Here is a 26,049-nt window from a genome sequence, read left to right on the forward strand (position 1 = left end):
ATTCCAGCTTCGGAAGGGATAGTCAAACACTGTATGGTTGTCAGGCCTGAGCTTCTGTGATTCTAACCAGTTATTGTGAAAGTCGTTCATGGGCTCAGTTGCTCCTCATTTCCCCTGAGGAACATTCTCACTGCTGTTTCTTTTGGAAAATTGTCCACCTACTGCTGGTAATCGTTCTTAAATTGGCTCTTTCTCTCATATTGTGGATGAAGCCATCCTAGCAACCATTCTACAGTGGGCCTGGAGTTCACTTAGTGTCTTCGATATTGTTATTTATTTTCAGTCTATTTCATGAAGATCGTGGTATTCTCACATAACAAGTAAATTATTTTATTTTATTTTATATAAAATATATATTCTTATAAAATCCAATACATTCATTTTATTTATTTTGATATGTGTTTATGTCTATTTTACACAAAATGTATAGCTTTAAGTGAATTTCTGTCAAATTTTCTCCTTAGGTTTTTCATTATTTCAAAAAAAAAGTCATTTTTATTATTGGGAACTTTGAGAAAAGTATAAAGAAGAAAGCAGGAATCACAGTCCTACCCTAGAGTCTTCATATACAAATCTTAAAGCAAATTAAAATCTAAATAAATGTTTTAGATTGGTGGTTTTTTAAAAATTCCTGATCCCTTTTGTGTGTGAGGGGGTACTAGGGATTGAACCAAACCCAGGTGCATTCTACCTCCAGGGTACATCCCCAGTCTCCTTAAGTTTTTTGCTTTGAAACAGAGTGTGCCTAGGTTGTTGAGAGTCTCGCTATGCTGTTAATGCTGTCCTCAAACCCGAAATCTTCCTGTCTCAGCTTCCCCAAGTACTGAGATTACAAGAATGTACCACTACACCTGATTTTTAATTCCTTTTTAGCCTATCTCCTGAGTTCATCTAGCAGAGCTGATCTGAAAATATTTCATAATGTTCAGTATCAGTATATGTCTTTATCATTTACAAAGATGTTTGCCATTTACTCAACCCAAGAAAGTATAAGACAACAAATACTAACAATGTCATCATCCGCCATCCTTTTTTTAAGATTGTGAATAAATTTATTTAATAAAATACTCTTGTAGCATGCTAGATACCATCTTTTAAGCCCTTATGATTATAAGCTTATTTAAATTTCATTGTAACCTAGGATCGTGATGCTCTTATTATCCCCTTTTTTTGGTGGAACTGGGGATGGAACCCAGAGGCATTCTTCCTACACTCCCGCCCTATTATTTTATTATTTATATTTTTTAAAAACAGGGTCTCACTGAGTTGCAAAGAGCCTCACTAAATATCTGAGGCTGTCCACAAACCACGATCCTCCTGTCTAGCCTTCCAAATGCTGGGATTACAAGCGTACACCACCACACTTGGCTTCTATTATCCCCATTTTACAAATGAGAAAGTTGAGGCACAAAAAGGCTAGTTAATTTGCCTAAAATTGCCTGTCCATTAAGTGTCAGATCTGGAGTTTCAATACAAGCTACAGAGTTGCTCTGAAGCTATATGTAATCCTGCCTCCCATGGAAACAAACATGACTGCTAACAACATTCAAGTTCACCAGCATTACCTGAGAAGTGTTGATGTGCCAGGTGATACTGGGATGTGGCTGCCTGGAGCCCAGCGTCCATGTAACTGTGCCAGTCACTTCATACCTACAGTAATGAGGGCTCTGCTGCAGAGATACCAGGGGAAGTAAAGGCAGGGGTGAATTCTGCCTCATCACAGCATGGATATGTCACAGTCTGTTTTTGTGGCTATAGCTGAATACCAGAGACTAGGTCATTTATAAAGTATAGAGATTTATTTGGGTCATGGTCTGGAAGCTGGAAGTCCAAGGTTGAGGGACCAGTTCTGGTGAATGTCTTCTTGGATGCAGGGTCTCTGCAGAATCATGAGACTTTGTGGGACATCGCATGGTGAGAGGGGCATGTAGGAGAGATAGGACCACGCTGGCTTTTACAACAGACCTACTCTTATGATAACCCAGTAATCCGTTCATTGAGTCAGGGTCCTTGTGACCCAATCAGCCCTTAAAGGTTTCACCTTGCCCCACCTCTTAATAACCACGGTGATGATTAAATTTCAGTGTGAATATTGGTGGGGACATTCGCACTGTAACCCTGTGTTTTGAACCAGATGCCTTGAAATGCATGATGTCAACTTAATCTTCATAAAAGTTCTATATGGAAACTGATGGTCAGGGAAGTCAAGTAACTTGCCCCAGGATGCACAGGAAGCCACTAGCTGGATCCAGGCCTCTCTGGTAGCAAGACCAGACGGCTTTCTACCACACAGAACTCGGTGTGTTTTCTTCCAGATCTCACTCCACTCTCTCCCCTTACTGTACATGTCACTGAGATTGTTTTTGGTTTTGTTTTGTTTTGTAGAACTGGGAATTAAACCCGGGGCATTCTACCTCTGATCTATACCCCCAGCCCTTTGTTTGTTTTGGTTTTTGAAACAGGGTCTCCCTAAGTTGCTTGAGAGTCTCATTACAATTCTGAAAATGGCCTCAAACCTGCAATCCCCCTGCCTCAGCCTCCCAAGTACTGGGATTACAGGCATGTACCACCATGCCCAGTTGAGATTAGTATTAATAGTTTTTTTTTTAATTTTTATTGGTGCATTGTAGTCATACATCTGAATGGGATAAAAAAAAAAAAAACTTGTGGAGATATACCTGCACACATTACCCAATCTGCCCCTACCCCCTTCCCTCCCCCTCCCTCCTACCCATGCTTGGCTTCCTGATTGACTTTGATATGTTTTTTTATAAGTGGAACATATTGAAAGTGGTGTACATTTAGATTGTGCTTTTTGCCCTTCCCCCTCCATTTCCCTTCTCTCCTCCCAATATAGAGTGCCCAGGTTAATGATGTTATATTTATAGTATTAATAGTTTTTTTATATGATTGTATTATTGTTTGAACTTTCACCTTCATCACTCAGTACTGGAGCTGCTCCTCTTTTATCCGAAGTTTTTAAAATCTCAGCTAGTATTCTAACCCTACCAATATGAAAACTGAGTTCCTAAAGGGCCTAATGGTTACCCTAAGTCACAGACCCGGTCAGCACAGACACAGAATCTAAATTCAACTTGTGTGATTTCACAACCTGGGCTCTTAGCATAGAATAAGGTTATTATCAATGAGGTTAGCTTGAGTATCCCAACCAGGATTCATGGCACCATCTCTTAATCTGAGTGGGTGGCCATTCATCCTTCCATGGTGACTGGTCACCTGTGCTTTCAGATGACAGCTTGTGTCTACTGTTATGTAAGGGTCTGCTCACCTTGCCCTCCCAAGCAGCCTGTGGCCACTAACGTGGGTGCCTTTCCAGCTCTCCCTCTGACGAGGCTTGTGCAACATGGGCAAAGGAACTCGCAGGGAAGAATCATGCTCCCACTATGCCGTGCTCCAAGCCTGACCCAATTATGTGGTTGGCTGGAACTTTAAAATGCCAGATGGGAGACGAAGAGAGGGAAAGGGAGCCAGTCGGGCTCATTACAGCATGGCCATGTGGTGCTATCTGGGGATGCTGGGTGTCAGAAGTGATTGCTCAAATTTTGCCATCCAGTGTATGCTTTTAATATTTTCATGACAAGACTGGGATGGAAGAATTATTTCTGCTTAAATAATCTAATTAATTGCTTGAGCCCAAATGGCAAAGGGAAAGGAGAGACGTTACTCTCATCGTATTTGGGTCCCTCCATAGAGGTGACCACACCTTTTTTTTTTTTTTGGTACTTAAAATTGAACCCAAGGACATTCTACTTCTGAGCTATACTCCCAGCCCTTTTTAAAATTTTTGTTTTTAAACAGGGTCTCGCGAGGTTGTTGAGGCTCTTGCTAAATTGCTGAGGCTGTCCTCGAACCTGACATCCTCCCGTCTCAGCTTCCCAAGTACTAGAATTACAGACATGCTCCACCAAGCTTATTTCCACACCATGTCTTTAAATAAAGTCCTTTGGACCTTAGTATCTGTTCTTACCAAAGGAAATCTTACTCAGCAAAACAATTGAGAAGGTGATGCTAAACTTTTACCTAGATTTTTGCTAAGAGAAAAAATTGTGAAATAGTAAACAACTTCATATGGAAAACTGATCACACTGCAAATCATTTAAACTCTCTCAGCCTTAGTTTTCACATTCGAAGTCAAGAACTAATGGCCTCCTTGAGAGTTTATTTATTCATTCATTCAACAAAGATGTAAACTAAGCACTTACTGTGTACCTTGCTCCATGTAAATTTCTGGGCTATGGAGTGAATTATAAATACAACAGGGTCAGTGCTTAGTATAGCTTCTATTACTTAGTATACACTAAATGATGGCTATTTTTCTTTTACCAGATTTTAGCTTTTGGTGCCAAAGAAAAGAACATCACATTATTTGAGACTCTGTTTCTATCCTTACCTCTCATTTCAGCAGGAAATTAGCCACATACATCATAGGAAGAGCTAAAGGAGGTGAGGGCAGGACAGGTGAGAGAAAAGACATAAACCACAGATACTGTGACCCAGGATAGAGGTCTGCCGAAAGCCCTCAAAGGCCATCAAGAAAGGCCTCTGTGGTGGGAAAGCACAGCCCCAGTTGCTGGTGTGCCCAGGAGGGAAACCAATTTGATGATAGTGTGATGTAATGTTGCCAATGGGCATGTAGCTCAGCTGATTTTGGTGCTCAAAGCAAATCTATTTTGAACTTTATTTGGCAAGGTGCTACTCAGTTATTGCTAGCTTTCCTCTGCATTGTAATCATACATCTTAATGGGGTACAAGATGGTAGAGGCATAGTTGCACATATCACTCATTTAGCCCTTCCCCAATTCCCACCTTTTTCCCCTTCTTTGTCCCTTCTTCCTTCTCATGTTTGGCTTACTAATTGACTTTGCTATGTTTGTGAATGTATACCATGGTTGTGGCTTTTATAATTCAGAACATTTGGGCAAGGGGATTCACAGGAAGGAGGTAGTTATCATTTCTGAAAAACTCACCTTAGACTGATAAGGGTATGTGTGAGCCTTGGAACTGTGAATGGCCCACCCAGGACCTCATGTCTGTTGAGAATTTCCACTGGGTAAGTCAATCATGGAAGCTTTGTATGCTGTGTTCCCAAACTGAGTGGCTGTGAATAGACACTGAAGTCATCTGTCCAAGGATGCAGGTCTGTGTTGTTTCTACCACTTTCTAGTCTGGCAAACTTCAAGTCTCAGCTTCCCCAACAATAAAATGGATAATACCTATATCATTGTGTTATGTCATATAGGGACCAAATGAGATGGTGTAAATGTGAAGGGCATTCATTAATACCTACATGTTAAAATTTCAGCTGCCACGTGCATCATCAGCACTACTGAAACTTCTCTCCCAAATAAGAAGCAAAATTTTCTAACTTCCTTCATGAGTAATCCAAAACTATGTCACCTTGACATAGCCTTCAAAAATGGATTTTTCTTTTTCTATTACCCATTTGAAGATTAGTAAGAAATCTTTGGAGTACTAGGGAAATGTGCATGTATGCATCTGTGTGTATGTTTTTGACTAAATATTCTTTGCAAACCTCTTTATTTTGTCTTTTTGTTTTTTTGTTTTTGGGGTTTTTTTTTTTTTTTTTTTTTTTGGTACTGGGTTTGAACCCAGGAGCATTATACCTCTGAAAGAGATTGCCAGTCCTGTTTTATTCTTTATTTTTAAACAGGGTCTCACTAAGTTGCTGAGACTATCTTTAAACCAGCTATCCTTATAGCCTCCTGTCTCTGCCTCCGAAATACTAAGACCACAGGCACACACCACCATGACTGGCCTTTCACAAACTTTTTAAAATTTAAGTGATAAACGACTAAATTTAGTTCAATATGGACATTTTAAAGAAAGCCTGAAAATGATAAGCTTAGAAACTACAGGTAAGGAAGATGGAATACTATGGCCAAGTAGTTCTTAGGTTTGAATCCTGAATTCAATCTTTGATTATGTATGTTTTGGACCTGTGTGAGTTCTGCAGATTTATGCAGAATTTATTTGCATACTCTGATCAAATAAGCATGCATTCTCAATGAGATACAGTCATTTTAGCAACATCAAATGAACTAGCAGCTCCCATCATTAGCCTAGTTAATGCGGAAAAGCCAGATAAAGTTAGGGCTGTACCAGTCATTTTGGCAGAACTTAAAAAGATGAGTATGAATTATCATTTGCACTTGGATTAAAACTGAGTAAAGATGATGAAGCTCAGCGCCAGCCTTTTCTCAGTGAGCATCTTTCCTTTTGGAAGTTTAGCTTATCTGAAGTCTTTCTCCCTCTCTTCCCAAATGTTGTGTTGGATGCAAGGAGAAACTCTCAGTGGAACATATTGATTTAATATCTGAGGTTAGATTTGAAATTTTTTGTTCAGCTCTTTCCACTCAAATATTCTACTCTCACACTGAAATAAATGTATTCGGAGGCTTCATTCTGTAACTATAGAAACCCTGATCTTCACTGCATTTCAGTTAGAAACACAAAAGAGCTCTCAGAAAGGAGTATGCTGTTAATTATTGATCTATGAATAGCTTAGAGTTCATAAACCATCAAGTCTTTATAGATTTGGGTCTCTCTCTCTCTCCCCCAAGGGAAAAAAAAAAGATAAAATTAAACCTACCTATCTGGGTACTCTGTATTGGTATGGAGGGAAATTGGGAGAGGAGGCACCAAAAGTGTGTGCATATATATCATGGTCAACATGATTTACATTATGATGTGAGACCATAATGCACCAACAAAAGCACAAAAAAATTAAAAACTTACCTACATCTAAAGAAAAAAGTATGTTAGAACAATGCCTCAAATATTTTTGTTGAACAAATATTTATTGAGGGCATGTTATAATAGACTATTAAGTAATATATGATCTGGAGCTCAAGGAACATATGATTTTGTATATGAAATGCAAAAATAAATGGGGAAATCAAGAAATAATATTAACATAAATTAAGGGTCAGTGTAGTTTGGAAAAAGGATCATGTGTAGCTAGAAAGACTCACAAAAATCAGGGAAATATTTAAATCCCTCTTTTCCTCTTTTTTTAATCCTGGCCTTCAAATAGAAGTCCAACCAATTTATTTTCCTGATATTTCTCAAGCCCTTCCCTGTCCACCACCTCATTATCATTTATCACCATCTCTTTCCTAGACTATGTCAAGTGCTTCTAAGATGGCCCCTTGGTCTTCTGTTCCTTCCCTTCTCCAGTCTGTCTTCCATCTATACCAGGATTATTTATATAAAATACTAATTTTATTCTATTACTTTCTGGTTTTATGGCACCTAATAATGCATGAGGATTCCCCAAGGAGAAAAGCCAAGTCCTTGAGGTGGATTCATATCTTTTATAAGGGGTCCAGCCATTTCATTAGCCTCACTGCAACATCCCTATGTCCCCAACCCACATAGCCTGACACCACAGCTTCCTGCAACCTTCTAGCTGGCTCGTATCCTCGGGTCCCGGGATTCTTGTTCCTCCTGTTTGGGAATTGCCCCTGGACTTTTCCTATAGACAAGCTTGCTCTCAATCTTCAACCTCAGTTAAATTGACACTTCCTCTAAAAAGTCCATTTCAATGTTTTTTTATCCTCCAATGAGATAAATTCACCCACACTGATATGAATCATCTTTTTTATTTTAATATACTGTTATTAGTATAATATAATTATACATCACGGTAAGATTCAAAGTGATACAGACATACATGTACATATGATGTGGTATGTTAGTCTTATTACAGAAGATTATTAGTCTTTCTTTATACCTCTGTTTTTGCCCAGGGCACATTGTTATTAGTTCATTGCAGTTGTGATTTTAATTTTTTTCTTTATTCTTTCGCTTCTCACTTGATGCATATTAGACACTCAATAAGTGTTTAATGAATAAAGTAGTACATCAAATGGCAACTCTGCAGAGATGATAGGAGAGGGCATTAGGCTTCTTGGAGGAAAATTTCAGAGTACATATAACATGTTTGGTTATCGAGTAAGCTAAATACTTTAATGTTTGTAAATGGAAGGGAAGGAAAAAGAAAGAAGGTTAAAAGGGGAGGAGACATTAATTTCATCTCTACTTTAGGTATTTGTCTCTACAGATTAGAATTTCTTAAAAATATTTTTAATTGATTTAGGTATTTAAATAACAGATATTATTATTTCTCCTTCTGTTCCTTCTAAACACTATGATTCTTGGTACTTGTAGCACAAACATTTCAATGGATGTATTAGAAATTTAGAGACGATAACAAGACTTTTTATAAGGATCAAAGGAAGAGAAATATTCTAGAACACATTTTCAGATGTAAGGATAAGGAAGAGGTGTTCTTTACCTACTAAAGTACTTAATCTAAATTGACTTATCTTTTGATAGACTCTTTATTTTCTATTTTCTTTAGGGTGGAAAGAAAAGAACGTGCCCGATTGAAGACAGTGAAGTTTAATGCAAAGCCTGGAGTGATTGACTCAAAAGGGGTAGGTACAAAATGATGCAAACATGAAGTACTCTCAGTTACCATGGATTTGATAATAATTTGCACTTAGACCTTCAGCAGCAAACAAATTATGGAGCTACCAGACAGTAAAGCATGTTAGAAATTTATTCCAAAGATCATAATGTCATATCTAATAGAATGGATTTATTGCAAATATATTGAGTACTGGGGGCAAACCTAGTGGCCTGCAGATATTATGTTTATAAAAGTTAGACAGTGACTACACGGGAGAAGAAAACACAGTGTAGGCATTTTCATTTCTCTGTTTTTCTCTTTTGAATTTACATTCTAAAATGTTGGCTTTCACAAACAGCATCAGCTCACCAGAAAATAGATCTAGTTTGTTACATGTTCTGAAGTTAAGACAATGGGCATGAAAATATGCACATGGATCATTTAAGTGGATATGTGGATTGTTGTGACAGACATAGGAAAGAGAATCATCAACAGTAAAATCGCCAAAATTAAAATACTCACACGTGTGCATCTTTTTAATAACAGCTTTACCCAGATATAATTCACATAGCACACAGCTCACTCACTTAAATTCAGTGTTCAACCATCACTACAATCTGTTTCAGAGCATTTTATCACTCCATAAGGAAATCCTGTATCAATTAACAGTCACTTCCCCTTTCCCTCAACCTCCCTTCCTCATCCAGCCATAGGCAACCACTAATCTACTTTCTGTGTGTATAAATGTGCCAATAAATATTTCATCTAAATGGTATTCTACATTATATGGTCTTTTGTGACTGCTTATTCCACTTTACACAATGTTTTCAAGTTACATTTATGTTGTTGCATGTATAAGTACTTCATTTCTTCTTATTGCCATATGATATTTCATTGTACGGATGTACTACAAGTAATATATACATTTCTGAACATTCAGATTGTTTCAAATTTTTAGCAATTATGAATAATGCTGTTATGAACATTTGTGTACAAGTTTTTATGTGAACATGTTTTTATTTTCATTTATACCAGAATAAAATACCTAGTCTCTGCAATATGATAACTCTATACTTAACATTTTGAAGAAGTGTCAGGCTGTTTTCCAAGGTGGTGGCACCATTTCACATGTCTACCAGCAATGTATGAGATTTTCCAAAACACTTATTATTACATAGGGGTTTTTTTGTAGTAGTAGTAGTTGTAGTAGTCATTGTCGTAATTATTGTTGTTGTTAAAGCCATTTTAGTTGATATGAAATAGTATTTTGTTGTGGTTTTGATTTTATATTTCCTTCTAATGGTAGATATTGAGGATCTTTCAAGTGTTTAGTGGTCATTTTTACTATATCTTCTTCAAGATATGTCTATTCAGATCCTTTGCCTATTTTTAAATTGGTATTTTGTTGTTGTTGCTGCTGAGCTATAGAAGTACTTCATGCATTTTGGTTATTAAATCTTCATAAGGTAAATGTTTTCATTTCTCCCATTATCGGAATTGTCTTTTTACTCCTTTGAGAGTGTCCTTTGAAATGCAAAGGTTTTTAATTTTGATAATATCCAATTTACCTAATTTTTGTTTCGTTACTTATGTTCTTGATGTCCCATCTAAGAAGCATTGTCTAACCCAAGTTCATGAAGATTTATGCTATATTTTCTTCTAAGTTTTATAGTTTTTTTTTTAACATTTAGGTATTTGATCTAATTTGAGTTAGTTTTTGTATATGGATAGTAATAAGATTTCAATTTCATTCCTTTACATGTAAATTATTTTCTTAATTTTATTTTTAGGTTATTCATTGCAAATGTATAGAAACACAATAATTATTTCTATTGATCTTATGTTCTACAATCTTCATAAACATGCTTATTAATTGTATCAGATTTTCACGGAATTCCTAAGAATTTCTTATACCCAAGATTGTATCATATAAAAAAGAGAAAAATTCTTTCTTTCAGTAGAGATAATCTTTATTTCTTTTTCTTGCATACTTTTCTTGACTAAAACTCACTATACACTATTAGATAAAAGTGGCAAGAGCCACCATCTTTGTCTTACTCCTGACCTTAAGAGGAAGGAATTTAGTCTTTTGCCATTAAGTACGATATTAGTTATAGCTTTCACAGATTTATAAATCTAACTTTGAATGGGCAATAATAGTATTTATATGTTGTATTATAAAATAACTCTCTCCACCTCTCTCTCTTGCTATTCTTTTTTTTCTTTGTGTTTTTTCCTTTCCCTTTCTCCCCTAACACTTGTGGCTTGTGAGGATCACAGAGAAGTACAAATTAAGGACAATAAGTATCACCATCAAAAACAGAAAGAGATTATGCTAAGTGAGATTAGTCAGTCACAAAACATAAGAAATCAGATGCTTTCGCTAATATGTGAAAGCTGGGGAGAAATGGGCAACAGGAGGAAGTCTAGATAAAGAAGGAGATTCTATAGATGAGCAAGTAAGCTGACCTGAGTGGATGGAAGGGGGAAAGAGGGAATATCTCTCAAGCACATGATGTACTTAAACAAACATATTAAAGTCAATCACTAAGCCAAGCATGGGAAGGAGGGACGGGCAGGGAATAGGGCAGGAATTGAGTAAAGGCAGGGAATAGGGCAGGAATTGAGTGAAGGCAGGGAATAGGGCAGGAATTGAGTAAAGGCTTATTGGATGATGTGTGCATGTATGTCTCCACCATCTTTTATCCCATTAAGATGTATGACTATAATACACCAATAAAAGTTAAAAAAAAAACAGCAGAAGAAAGATATTTCTCAAAGCTTTTGAGACCCAAACCACAAGGCTGCTCTTATATTTTAAGTAGAAGTATCACTGGGACACCCAGTCATTAGTATAATAACTTACTTTCCCTGAAATACTTAGGTGAAATAGAAATTATTTAAACATAAGTATTGCTCTTAAAAATTATGAGGGCATATGACATAGAGTGCTTTTAAACAAACACTACTTAAATACGAAATGGTAAAATTTTCTAGTGATTCCTGGTGTGAATTTAAGGCTAGATCTCCTGTGGTTGATATATTTCTGAAAATTCATATTGAAGGCCTATCATGTATCAGATACAGGGTTAGAACTTGCACAAGAAACAAAAATAAAGCATAGACCTTTCTCTCCAAGAGTTAAATATCAATGAGAGTCCAGATATCTTTTTGGTAAAGCTAAGACATGTGTGATATGCTTTTTATTTGTATATGTTAAGTACCATTAGGAATCTACCTTTAGATGGAATGTGAATTCTAGGTCTTGAATAGCTACTGAAAGAGAAGAATAATCATATGGGAAGCGAAACATGCAACCAAAAGTCAGGAGGATCAATAACCGAGGTTCATCAATTCATTTACTTTATTGCTGAGTCACTATTGCTCTTTGGGCCTTATAAGCAAAATAACAGCTTTGCATTACATTGGGAATGTCAAAGAAAATTTCATTTCCTATGTTGACTGAGGAATTGAAAGTTTACCTGGAGTAATATGTTAAAAAGGATTCGGGAGTCATATATGACATCAACAGAATAAATTGCTGCGATTGATTAGTCATCTCTAATACAACATCGATTAATGTTCTCTATTTGCAGTCCCCAAATTCAATAATTTTTAAAGTGGTTTCCATCAATAATCTGCCATGAGATTTACTCATGTTGGTAATAAAACCAATGTTTTCCCAATCCCCATGAAAACAGTGCATTAATGAGAAGATTTGTCCAGGAATAGAACAGAAAAAGTGCACTGAGGAAAGGAGCCAGGCCCTACGTATGTGAAGAATTGAGAAAGTAGGGTCACAAAATGTCGCTCACTTTGAGCCAAGGGTGAATACTACAGAAGTAAGTCACTATTGAAGAGGCCTTGGGGTAAATTCAGAATAAACTGAGAAGAAAAATAATTCAGAATGTGAAAGATGATGGGTATTGGAATGGGGGCACTGGGAATGGAATCCACGGGCACTCTACCTCCAAGTTACACCCCCAGCCCTTTTTATTTTTTCATTTTGAAACAGGATCTTGCTAAGTTGCTGAGGGTCTCACTAAATTGATGAAGCTGGCCTTGAACCTGAGATTCTCTTGTCTCAGCCTCCCAAGTACTAAGATTATAGCTGTGTACCACTGCATCCAGGAAGAATGGAGTATTTTAAACAACTTTATCATTAGCTAGCACTTTCAGAGAATTGTGAGGTATCCTTGGTTCTTCATGGCTATTGTACCTGACCAAAAGACATGGTTGTTGCTCTGAAGGAACCTTGGAATCTCATACTACCTGTAGAGCAGGCTGGTGCAAGAACCATACTAGTAGTGTGTATAAGAGCTAAGAGAATTCAGATTAATGGGCACAGGAATGACCAGAGAGCACTTCATAGAAGACCTGGACTTCAATCAGCCTATTGGTGCTTGATTTACTTTTCTAGTTCTTTCCACAGATTAAAACAACATTGAGTTCTTCAGAACACCAGCACTATGACAGATGCCTCATAGGGTAGCAAACAAAAAGATAAGGCTTCTCCTCTTAATAAGCTCACCAAGATAAATATAGGCAGGCAAACAACAGTAATACAACATCATTGCTGTGTTGTTTTAACATAAATTTAGGGAATTGACACTGCACTTCAAAATTAGTAGACTGAGCCTCAGGAAGATTAAGTGACTTGTCTAAGATAACATAGTTAATAGGTACAAAAGTCAGATTTGAATCCAGATCATTTTGACAGCAAACCTGTCCACCCTTTCCATTATTTCACACTGTATTAATTAGGCCTTGGGTAAAAGAGAAGGTTTGGAAGAAGAGTTGATATTTGAGCAGGATCTTGAAGTTTGAGTAGGAGTTGGTTGTAGATCTACGGAAAAGCATGTATGTGATCATGGAATTCGCAGATTTGCTGGAGTGGGGTTTAGAAAGTCAGGTTCAATAGTGCATGATGGTTATGGTAGGAGTTGTAACAAATGGGGCTAACGAGGAAGACCAGAACCTTGTATGAAAGGTGGAAGGAAATATGGAGCTTATTAAATTTTGAGAGTAAAGAGGCCTGAGACTCTCCATTGGAAATTTTCTAGAGAATGAAATGGCATTTTCTAGAGATGAAATGGCCAGGCTTTTATCGACTCCATGCATCTTCACAAAGTTTGTGTTATATGCAGAGACAGACATGCTACTATGCCAAGAGCCTGGATAACTGCAGCCCACCTAGACCCCTCAGTTGCAAATGACCGTCTCTTTGGATGAGCCTCTTTAATACCCATCTCTTCTCTCCAGATCTCAGTGCAGATCAGCCCTGGTGGGAAGGGCTCTGGAGATGTGAAGTTCCTAATGAGTCTCCATTCAAACCACCCTTTGGTGAACACTTAATCACCCTTAATTTCCTTTATTGTTCTTTTCACTTTTTCATTACTTTCCTAACCAGCCATTCTGTTACTGATTAAGCGGTCAACTAAATTATATAATCTTCAAAGTCAACCTGATCTACGTTGAAAAATCAATGATTTGGGATTTATACCAAAATTTGTTTTTTAATTTAAAATTCCTATAATTAAAGGAAGTGATATATATGTAATAGAATGAAAAAATTATCAGTATCCTCACAATTTCAGCAATGTGCAATTAGTATGTGTGTATGTGCATGTATACACATGTGTGTTTGTGTTTGAGACTGTCCTTTCTGCATTGTAAGTCCTTTCTTCCAAAGTAAGATAGGATATAAATAAGTAACTAGCAATATTTATCATTGGGCTGGGACATAACAAAATAATAAATGCTATTTGAAGTATAGGACAAGTATCAATTGTAAAAACTCAAGTCAGTTTACATATATTCCTTAATGACTTGAACAAAACTTCAAAGGAAATCATTTACTTCCTCTTTATAGACTAAGGCTTAAAGAGGTAAAGGAATCTGAACTCATGTCTGATTAATTTCAAAACACATTATCTGTTTACCACAGCATATTACTCTTGCACATTTTGAGAATAATAAAGAAGCAAATTGAATTCAGTGAATTATAAATGTGAGTAAGTCATGGTTGCTGGCCTGGAGGTATCCTGCGGGTATTCTGGGAGAGAAAACGAGTCCCTACAGGAAGGAAGTCATAATACCAAACAAGATACACAGAGAACTTGCCTTTAAGGTCAAAGAAAAAAGAAATTCTGGTCTGGAAGCTGAGGGAATTTGAATTATGGTTGTGGCCTTAAAATATTAATAAAATAGGTAAGATGTGGGAACAAGGTAGGAGTGGGAGCCTGATACGGGGTAGGTAGGAAATTAAGCACAGTTTCCTTTCATTTCAAGGAAGATTTTACAAAGGAAAATAAAAGTACTCAAAACTAGAAAGTTAGGCTCAAGTCAGTTCTGATATCTTAAAATTCAAGGAAACTTGTACTTTATCCTATAGACAACAACAAACTTTTTTTTTCTTTCTTGTGGTACTGGGGATAGAACCCAGGGACATTTTACCTCTAAGTTATACCTGCTAAGTTGCTGAGAACAGCCTCAAACCTGTATCTTCCCTGTCTCAGCCTCCCAAGTACTGGGATTACAGGTATGCACCACCATGCCTAGCTGACAATGAAGTACTTTAAAGGTTATGACCAAACTAGACCCAGTGCTTTTCTTTGAGTACACACCCTGAATGCACCTGTATCACTGTCCATACACCACTGCACTGTGAGGTCCCCTAGGCAAAGATCTGAACTCCCTCATGTTTGTGCCCTCGGCACCTAGCATGGTGTCCACCCGACACATGGAGCTACTCGGTGCACCCTTCTTAGAACAAAGGGAAGGGAATAATCACAAGCAGGTTTCAGAGGGGTTAACTTGGCAGCTATGGGAAGGACAGTTTGGAGGTAAGAGGACAGGTTGAACAGTAAGAGAGGTTTGAGAAACCTAACCCAGTGTTCTGCATGTTAGATTCTGAAAATGTAAACTCAAAATAGCAGTAGGCAAGAAAATAGAAAACTGTTGGTAAAGAAATCAGAAAGGATGATCAACCTGGAACATCTGTCCCAGTGGTTCCTAATCATAGTCTACTGCCTTTTCCAAGCCTTCAGCTTCTTTTAAGATGTTGCCTGTGAGAGAGGGTGAGGCTGAGATGAAGCTGTGATGACAAGATGACAAAAATCTCCCTGAGTCAAGCTAGAACAGGCATGGAAAACTCTTAGTTCTGCCTCATTGATTTGTGGAACTTTCCATGAGGTCATCGACTCTATGTCATTTACAGATGAAGACTCAGAATCATTTCTCTGGGACACCCAGAAAGCTGCCAGTACATCCTGCCACTGTGTCATTTATTAAAAAAAAAAAAAGATTTGACAGTGTTTGTTAGCAAGATGGGAATTATATGTGCTTCACCAGAGCGAGTTATAGGGATTGGATTTTGTTATAGCTTCAAAGTGACATTTTGAAAGAAGAATCATTTTCAAAGGAAAAAAAAAAAAGCACTTTTTTTTTTTTTTTTTTTTTGCAGGTCTGGGGATGGAACCCAGGGGCATTTGACCTCCAAGCTACATCCCCTGCCCTATGTTTTTTATACTTTATCTTGAAACAGGGTCTCACTAAGTTGCGGAGGGCCTCACTAAGTAGCTGAGGCTGTCTGCGAATCACGATCCTCCAGTCTCAGCCTCCCAAATGCTGGGATTACAAGCATGCGCTACCACACCCAGCAAGAAAAAAAAAAAAAAAAGCACTTTCTTAATGAAGCCCTTCTGTAGATAGCAAGAGCCAGGTGATGTGTTCAGATGTCCAGAGGTGAACTAGAGATACAGGCTGAAGGGGTTAGAAGAAAGGCCATACTGCCCCACTTCAGGGCATCATAAAGGCAAGCCTTTCCTTCAAAGTTCAATATTTCTTTAAAGACCTTTCTTCTATTTCTTTAGCATCTTTCCAATTCCAAGTCATCTAACAGCTTAGTAACTGGTCTTCCTGGCACTAGACTTTCCCTTCTGATTCTTTTCTCATACTGCATGCAATGTGGTTTTAACTAGACTTACATTTTTACATAAATACCTGAGAGATATCTCCTGGGAAATTTGCAGAATTGCTAGCCCAGGCAGGGGAGAGCTGCTTAGTTATTTTTTTTCTTTTGAATGTAATCATTAAATTTGTCCAAACCTTAAGCTCCTCTGTCCACCAAGAAGCACTTGAGCACCCCACAAACCTGATAACGCAGCACCAGCCACAAACCTGCAGGTGGTTCTGAGGCCCAACCTGTTTCAGAGGCCTATTCAAACCTAAAAGCCAGGGGAAATCTGCAAATATTTTTGTTGCTGCTGTTGTTTTATTGTTTTACAGTACTGGGGATAGAACCCAGGGGCATTCTATACCCCCAGCCCTATTTGTTTTTCTTTATTTTGAAGCAGGGTCTCACTAAGTTGCAAAGGGCCTTACTATGTAGCTGAGGCTGTAAAAATCGTGATCCTCCTTTCTCAGTCTCCCAAATGCTGGGATTTCAAGTGTGTACCACCACACCCAGTTTCAAATATTTTTGAATGAATAAATATATATTAATCCACATATTTCTCAAAGTTTATCTACTTGTCACATTACCGATGAGACACCTAGCATGTGTGAATGGCATGGACAATAAATCATATGTTCTTAAGGTATATGTATGCATATGCATTTTTCAGTAGTCGTCTTCTCAGAAAAATAGCACTGCTGTAGAAACTACTTCAACCTTATACACCAAACTTAGTGTAATGTGTAACTGACAAAACTTATCCACTAAAGACACGCACGCACAGACATACACACACACACACACACACACACACACACACATCTATATTTTGTAATAGTTTGCACAGTTTTCATTTTCCAGCTTAATTACATTTCAGACCTTTTAAAAATTGGTCTAAAATGCAGTTGGATATTTTTGGTCAAATTTATTCCCAGGAGGAAATAAAAAATGCAGAAGTTGTGAAATTTTTTACAAAATGCTTTTGAAATCCAATGTTATTCAATGCTTAGTTAAGCTAAAGCTTTCACTTAATTAATTTTGGAAGGAGTATGGTAAATTGAAACTTTATAAACTTACTTGCTCATTATTCTTTCTTCCTTTCTAATGTTGGTTTTCAGGGTATTTTAAGCCTTGAAGTTTAGCAGATATTTTTTGAAGCTATACCATGTGCCAGGTACTGCTCTAGGCATTGGAAGTACACCAAAAATAAGACATGGTTCCAGTTTTTAGAAATCACAAAATATTATTTAGTGGCAAAAAGTATTAATTAGCTGGGAATGGTGACACATGCCTGTAATCCCAGTACTTGGGGAGCTGAGACAGGAGGATCACAGGTTCAACACAAGCCTTAGCAATTTAGAGGCCCTCAGCAACTTAGTGAATCCCTGTTTCAAAATAAAAAATAAAATAGGGCTTGTGATATAGTTTGGAGATAGAATGCCCCTGGGTTCAATCCCCATTAGCACAAAAAATTTTAAAAAGTATTAGTGTTAGTAAATAACAAATAGAATTTGGAAAGCACTGAGTGAGAGGTGAGCCCAGGATATTATTTAAACTTGGACCTGGAATACTTAAGCTTCTCATTGAGTTCATAGGAAAGTTCAGAGAAAAAATAATGACCACAATAAGCCTTGAAGGATCAATAAAATACAACCAAGTGTTAGAAGATGGAAAGCATGTTATGGGAAGAAGTAATAGCATGTAGGACAGGAAGTAGCCCAGTGTCTCAGGGAAGCCAAAGAAACTTACTGTTACTGAAGTCCAGAAGCCTGAGGACAAAGCTGTAGGCATGTGGAACTGAGGCAGAAGAGAAGCCAGGAACCAGACCTTGGTCTTGAGGGCAGTGGAAAGCCTTTGGGGGATTTTAGCAGAGGTTAGATTAGAGTTGTAGTAGATCATCCTACTGCAGCACGAAATATATTTCCGAAGGGAGATAAACTTAGAGAACAGGTGCTGTGATGGGGTGGGATTGGAACATCCCCTAGAGGCTCAGGTGTTGAAGCCATGGTCCCCAATGCAACAGAGCTCAAAAGTGGGGCTTTTAGGAAGTGCAGGATCTGGCCATCGGCAAATTACTAAATGAGGTATTTATCATTGAATGAACTATTGGGAGGTGGTAGACTCTATAGGAAGTGGGCACTGGTTGAAGGGAGCAGGTCCTTAGGTCCATGCCCTTCGGGACTACATCTGGCTCCCAGCCCTTCTGCCCTCTGCTGTGAGATGAGCAGCTCTCTTCTACTATCCTTCCCACCATGATGTTCTACCTCATCTCGAGCCCAGAAACAATGGAGCCAGATGACTGTGAACTGCAACCTCCAAAAAGAGCCAGAATAAATCTTTCCTTCACTGCATTGATTTTCCCAAGTATTTTGTCAGTGACAAAAAGCTGACCAACACAAGAACTCATTTCCATAATATAGGTGAGAGCCACATAGTAGCTGTGGATAGGAGAAAAGAAACCAGACATTTAGCACAAAAAAGTACTTGTATTCTGCCATACCCACATCAGAATTAGTTGAGGCTCTTACTAAAAATGGGATACCTAAATCAACCCAAGTTCTATGAAATCAGATTCACTGGGGATAGTGGCTGAAAAGCTGCATTTCAGCAAACTCCCTGGAGTTCTGTTTGGTAAGCTAACATGTGAGATACACAGGTGTCACGGAAATGTTTGGCATCAAATTGAATGACCAATTTCTTTTGGAGATATCATAAACATATCTAAGCCTCAATTGCCATACATACAAATATAGGAATCATTGAAAGAGATAATATAGGTAAAACTCTTTGAAATATTAAGTCTTCCCCTTTCTATTCCCTAACTACACACACACACACACACACACACACACACACACACACGACTCAAACAACCCCTAATAAGACGAGAATGAACAATTTCCTAGCAAGACTCTATTGCTTAAACTCTAAATCCCCTTTAACACAGATGGAGGAAGAGAAATCTGTCAGAATTTTGCCCTGCTCCCACTTGTATCAGAGATGCTTTTATTCATGTTCTTGCTGGCTTTGTGCAGTGTGACAGGAGGAATGTTCTCGAGTCCCCTGCCCTTGCCCCTGTCCTTAGCTGCAGATCTGAGTTCTCTGCCATATTGTGTAACTACCTATGGTAAATTTCAGAACACACTTGCTCAGTGCTTACTGCATTGTAAATCCACTACATTCTAGTCAGTGTGCCAGTTATTCTGAACATCTGTAGACTGTCTTGTTTTCTACATATTATTCTTTCTTTGTTTTTCTCTATCTTTTGGCAATACTGGCGCTCATGCATGCTAAGCAAGTGTGTATCCATAAGCTATATTCCCAGCACTCTCTACAGGTGTTATTCATTTGCTCCTTATGATAACTCTGTGGATTAAATATTCCTAAAGTACCCATTTCACAGATAAGAAAACTGAAGTTTAGAAAGTATAAATAATATTGTATGCCATTAAGATGCATAGCTACAATGCACCAATAAAAAAATTAAAAAAGAAAGAATAAATAACTTAAACAAGCTCATAGGGCTAGTTAAGCACAGAGTGACCCTACATGATAACATATGACTGTAATATGAGCAAAGTAGAATAGTTATTTTCAAAGCATTCTTCTGTATGAATTAATTATAGGTGTTATTGGCCAATTCTATCCATTATTTAGTGATACTGAGGCCAAAGTAACATAAATAGGAGATGTATAATTTGCGGGTGTATAAATAACAAGTATAGTTTCATCAGATGAGAACCCAAGTCTTTGTTGAATTGTCTTCCCACTATTAATTCAGGATGTTAAGTATTATTCTGAAAATTTGGATTAACCCCATTTCTACTTTGAGAGTTATTCATGAATACTTATTCACTGCAGGGCTTCCTTTAACCTGACTCATGGTTAAATGGAGTTCATACATTTCACTTTGCAAAAGCTTTAACTATCTGAAACCTTACGCTTACTTACTTACTTTATCTTTACTAAAAGATAAAGATGCAGAAGTAACTGTCCACAGTAATTATAGTCAGACTCTCAGCAAGTAAAAACGTATAACTTGCCTCTTTTCAGCTGAACACTGTATTTTTTGTTTTTTGGGTTTTTTGTTTGTTTGTTTTTGCTTTTGTGTGTATATATGTGGTGGTACTGGGGGTGGAACTCAGGGGCTTTTCTACCTCCAGGCTATACTCCCAGATCTATTTTATACTTTATTTGGAAACAGAGTCTCCCTAAGTTCCTGAGAGCCTCACTAAGTAGCTGAGGCTGGCTTTGAACCTGGGCGATCCTCCTGTCTCACCCTCCCAAGCGAAGGGATTACAAGCATACGCCACCACGCCTGGCGATGAACACTGTGTTTATATATGGATAGAATGTCTCTTTTAATGGCAGATCATGTAATGCTGAAAGGAATTTCAGCAATAGCTTCCAGGTTTTTTTCTAATGTTCAAAATAATGCCAAATTTTCTTGCCTTTTCATTAAGAGAGAGAGAGGAGGAGGAGGAGGAGATGATGATGATGATGATGATGATGATGATGATAGGCTCTGATATTAGGTCGTCCTACTTTCTTTTCTTAGCTTTTTTATTTATGTGATCTGGAGCCAAGAGATTCTTAGACTCTGATTGTTCAGTTGTAATATCTAGATAGTAGATTGCAAGTTTCTTGAAGGTAGTGACTTGTCGTTTATTAGGGTCTAAAATAGTTTACAACACTCAACCAGAACTATTTTACATAATTCTTATTGAATTAAATACTTATTGAACTAAATATTGTTTTGTCTATTCTCAAGCATGTTTTGCCTTACTTGCCCTGCTTACCAACTGAAGTCTCCAGCATTAGGCAATTGCTGTAAGCTATTAGAAATCAGCATCCATGTATGCGTGACACCAAATAACCATTTAATTAAATCAAGTCACAACCCAGGGCAGAATAATTTAAATTGTCACGAAAATAAACTTTTAAAATTCAATTAAGTGGTACATGGTGATGCACACATGTAATCCCAGTACTTGGGAGGCTGAAACAGGAGGATTGCCAGCTCAAGGCTAGCCCATAGTAACTTAGCAAGACCCTAAATTCAAAATTAAAAAAAAAATTAAAACAGGCCTGAGGATGTAGTTCAGAGGTAGAATACCCCTGGGTTCGATCTCTAGGATCTTTCTCTCTCTCTCTCTCTCTCTCTCTCTCTCTCTCTCTCTCTCTCTCTCTCTCTCTCACACACACACACACACACACACACACACACACACACACACATACAAATTGAATAAATGTGATTATAATTCACCAATAAAAGTATACTAAAATATATTTACAAAGTCCATTCAACTTTAGGCTGGAGAGATAGTTGTGATAAATCTCTTTCTCTTCTGGTGTTAAGAAATTAAAAATGAGTCCTTATATTTGCAGAGCACTTTGACACCTATCCATTTCACAGATGAGGAGCCAGGATAAGAGGACATTAGTGACCTTTCTGAGTCTTACAGCCAGGCACTGTTCTTTGGTGACACATGAATATTTATTTGACATGCCGTTTCATTTATTTAACAATAGTTTACAAGATGTCTTTCATGTCCAGCACTGTCCTCCTGCCTCAGGAAACAAGGATGCCTGAGCCTTTGCCCTAGCTTTTGGCAAACATCACACAGCATGGAAAAGGCTTGGATTTCTTTTGAAGCTGGTGCTCTGGATATGTGATCTGTTCCTCTCAGACAATCAACATACCTAGTTCTGTGACCCTAGCTATGCCACCGGCTATGTCACCTGAGACAGGGCAATTGCTCTTCTGTGAAATGAAATGTGTAAGAGGGATAAATTTGCTTTATCAAGATATGAGATACCAGCCAGGCATGGTGGCATACGCTTGTAATCCCAGCATTCTGGAGGCTGAGACAGGAAGATCGAGGTTCACAACCAGCCTCAGCTACTTAGTGAGGTCCTCTGCAACTCAGTGAAACCCTGTTTCAAAATAAAGAATAAAAAAATAGGGCTGGGGGTGTCACTCAAAGGTAGAATGTCCCTGGGTTCCATCCCCAGTACCACCAAAAAAAAAAAAAGATATGAGATACCCTAAACTCAGGAGTCACAAAACAAAGCTGTCAAGTCAGATCAAAATTACACTTTTCAAGAAAAATATTTATTTATTTATTTACATATATATATATGTATATATATATATTTATATTTATATTTATATTTTGTGGGTCTGGGGATGGAACCCAGGGGCATTTGACCTCCAAGCTACACCCCCTGCCCTATTTTTTGTTCTTTATTTTGAAACAAGTTCTCACTAAGTTACGGAGGGCCTCACTAAGTAGCTGAGTCTGTTTGCAAACCGTGATCCTCTGGTCTCAGCCTCCCAAATGCTGGGATTACAAGCGTGCGCCACCACACCCGGCAAGAAAAATATTTATATGGGCTCACTCTCTCTCACTATCTGTCTGGCCATTATAATGCAGTAAGTAGCAAAGATATATCACCTAAGGTAAAGACATGAAACAATGAAAAGCATGCCATAACTCAGGATGAAGATTTATCCCATTCTGTGTATCGGAGGCCCCTTTGCTGCAGAAAGGTAAAAATAACTATGATTCTGTGCAGCAAGGGTGATTGATGTACCTAGGTAACAGTGGGGAAGCTGTGGGAAGCAGCCTTTGCTGGTCATGATAACTATGATGCAGTTTCCATTCATTTACAGAATTCTGGGAACTTTGGACCACACTATAAAGTGAGCACTTCCTTAGTAACTCTCAAATGTATTACAAGTTCTCATCAGTATATGGCCTTTTTAGTGAAAAGAAGCTGAGAACTTGCAGATATGCCACTTGCCTTTCATGTTTTGACAACTTCATAAGTATTTGTAAAGATTTCACTCCCACTTGCTCAAACCAGTATTTGGGCACTCTGTGTGTGAATGGTTCTTTTTCCTGAAAGGCCCCAAGAAGCCATCATTTCTCTCAGCAATTTACTTGTAGTCATGGCCACAAAAATTGCCAACTTAATGAATTTGGGGCATGAGTTTCCTATGATGGGGTCACTCCCTAATCATGGAGACAGCATTCTGGGGACGCCTCCCTATCTGCAGAGAATGGAGTGCTAGGTGCTCACACCCAGATCTTAGTGTGTGGGTTACGAATGCACAATGCTATGTTGACACTCAGTGGCACAATTGCTTTGTAAAAGGTAGAGTGCTCCCCACCCCCAGCTGACCCCCAAGAGCTAACTGAACTGCGTTCATACCTTTTCAGTGAAAAGTAAAGTTCACAACTGGCAAATAAAAGACTTGACTTTGATTAATATTTCTTTTTTTTTTTTTTAATCCAGTACTGGGGATGGAATCCAGGGGCATTCTGCCTCCGAGCTATACACCCAGCTCTATTTTTTATTCTTTATTTTAAAACAGAGTATCACTGACTTGCGAAAGGCCTCACTAGGTATCTGAGTCTGTCTACCATCCGCGATCCTCCTGTCTCAGCCTCCCAAATGCTGGGATTACAAGCGTGCACCACCACGCCTGGCTCCGATTAGTATTTGTAAAATGTAATAACAATGTGATTAACATTTATCAAAGATTACTAATAAGCCAAACAAAGAAGAATTATTTATTAAATTCTCACAACAGCCCCATGAGGATTATATAGAAACCTCCTTTCAAAAAAACCATCCTCTGGAGCCAGGCATGGTGGCGCACGCTTGTAATACCAGCGCTTGGGAGGCTGAGACAGGAGGATCCCACAGGTTCGAAGCCAGCCTCAGCTACTGAGTGAGGCTCTCAGCAACTTAGTGAGACCATGTTTCCAAATAAAGTATAAAATAGGTGTAGGAGTATAGCCTGGAGGTAGAAAAGCCCCTGAGTTCTACCCCTAGTGCCACCAAAAATAAAAAATCATCCTCTGAAGAGTGTGCCCCTCCAACTATTAACTAAATATTTTTATGATGTTATCTAAATACATGGGCACATAAACTTTGGTACAAATGCCTCATGCTTATAGTTCTTATCACCTTATAAATTTAAGTTTATAAATATCATTTATAAACCACATTTGTATTTTGTAACAAAATTCTAAATCACCTAATGTGATTTGGTAAAGTTTTAGTAAGAGTGGGTCCATTTCCATGATACTATCAGAGTTGTAGCTACTATGCAGAAAGGTCTTTGGAGTTGGATCTGCTGGGCATTAAGCAGACTCAGTTTTCTCACCACTGTCTCTCCAGGCACACACTGCAGAGTCACTGTGAAGATCTCCCCTGGGTCTCATTACTTATCTACCCAGTTCTCAGCACTGAGACTAGCAGGCTAGAGTCACTGAATGAACACTTACGGACCTCAATTATCATACGACACACACCTTCTGTGGCCATTGGCTGTACCTGGGCATCAGGATGCTCTTCTCCCTCACGGTGTAGTACACAACTGTGTCCTCCTGGCTCTGTCAGTAGATGTCTGCCTGAAGCATAGCTGGGCACAGCCCTCACCCACACAAAGAGTGCTATTTTAAACCTTTAGTGGGTGGAGAAATCCCAGAAATAAGTTTTTGTCCATTTACCTTCAACTCCCATTCTTATTATTTACAGCGGCATGTCACACAGTGTAAGTAGAGGAATGTGCCTCAACTTAGTTGGGTAGATTTTGTGACTTTTCTGGCAGCTACGAAATTCTTTTTCAGGATTTATAATCCAAATACTTTGAGTTGCTGATTAAATGATCAAAGAATGGCTTCTGAGCTCTGTATGTGATTTCCCTAGAAAACTTTGTAGTACTCCTTCTCTGTTTCTTGGACAGATGTAAAATGTAGCAGGGCCATCTATAACTGAGGGGCTCTTCAGAGTAGAAGCCAAAGCTGCTTCTCAGTATCCTCCCCACCATTCCTCTGCACTCCACCCTTTCCTCATTCCACACTCCACTGACATCCACAGAGTTTCCCACCATTACTCCTTCAGTTGGGCTTGGATAGAGACAGAGGGGTAGCTTCACATCTCCCCATGGGGCACACCTTTCCTCTGCCCAGACCAGGCTTTGCTACTTCTCCACCTGACAATCTCATGCTCATTTTTTGTTTTTTTCTTTGTTTTGTTTTGTTTTGTTTGTTTGTTTGGTGGTACTGGGGTTCCTGGAAACCCTTCTATCTCCGGGTTACACTTCCAGGCCTATTTTTATATTTTTTATTTGGAAACAGGGTCTCTGAAGCCAGCAAGGCTGGCTTCAAACCAGCTCCATCCTCCTGTCTCCGCCTCCCAAGCTCAGGGATTACAAGCTTGCGCCACCATGCCCAGCTCATGGTCGTTCTTTAATCCTCACTGAACACTGTGTTTCTGAGCATTCTCCAGCTCCTCCTGCTTTTTTCCTTGGTACCTTTACCACCTGTTGCATGAACCTCCATCACAGCAGTTCTTACACCCTCCCTGCTTCTCATTTTGTGTTCCCAATGCTTACTATACCTATATTTTGCACAAGAGAGATACATGGGGGAACTAGCTCATCTTGTATCCAATTAGGCAAGAAAGCCCGAGAAAGAGTGAAGTTTTACACTTCCTCTTTCCAGAAAAAAGAATCCTTTTCTTGTCCACACTAGATGTGTTTTACCTTGGAGGCCTGTTTTTACTGTTTGGCAAATGCAATACATTATTGTTGGATAATAATAAAAAGTTATTTACT

General features: G+C 38.4%; 1 protein-coding gene across 22 annotated transcripts in view; it reads left to right on the forward strand.

Annotated features, from left to right (window-relative positions):
• Positions 1-26,049, forward strand: part of DLG2 (discs large MAGUK scaffold protein 2) — a gene marked incomplete at both ends in the record, with an annotated part of 2,113,672 nt that overhangs the window by 2,033,321 nt on the left and 54,302 nt on the right. For all 22 annotated transcript variants that reach the window (XM_080704556.1, XM_080704554.1, XM_080704555.1 and 19 more), the window contains one exon: positions 8,405-8,480. In XM_080704556.1, coding sequence (XP_080560682.1) covers positions 8,405-8,480 — 76 coding nt within the window. The remainder of the gene's footprint in view (positions 1-8,404; positions 8,481-26,049) is intronic.

The sequence above is a fragment of the Muscardinus avellanarius genome, assembly GCF_963383645.1.
Source record: "Muscardinus avellanarius genome assembly, chromosome: 1".
Classification (NCBI taxonomy): domain Eukaryota; kingdom Metazoa; phylum Chordata; class Mammalia; order Rodentia; family Gliridae; genus Muscardinus; species Muscardinus avellanarius.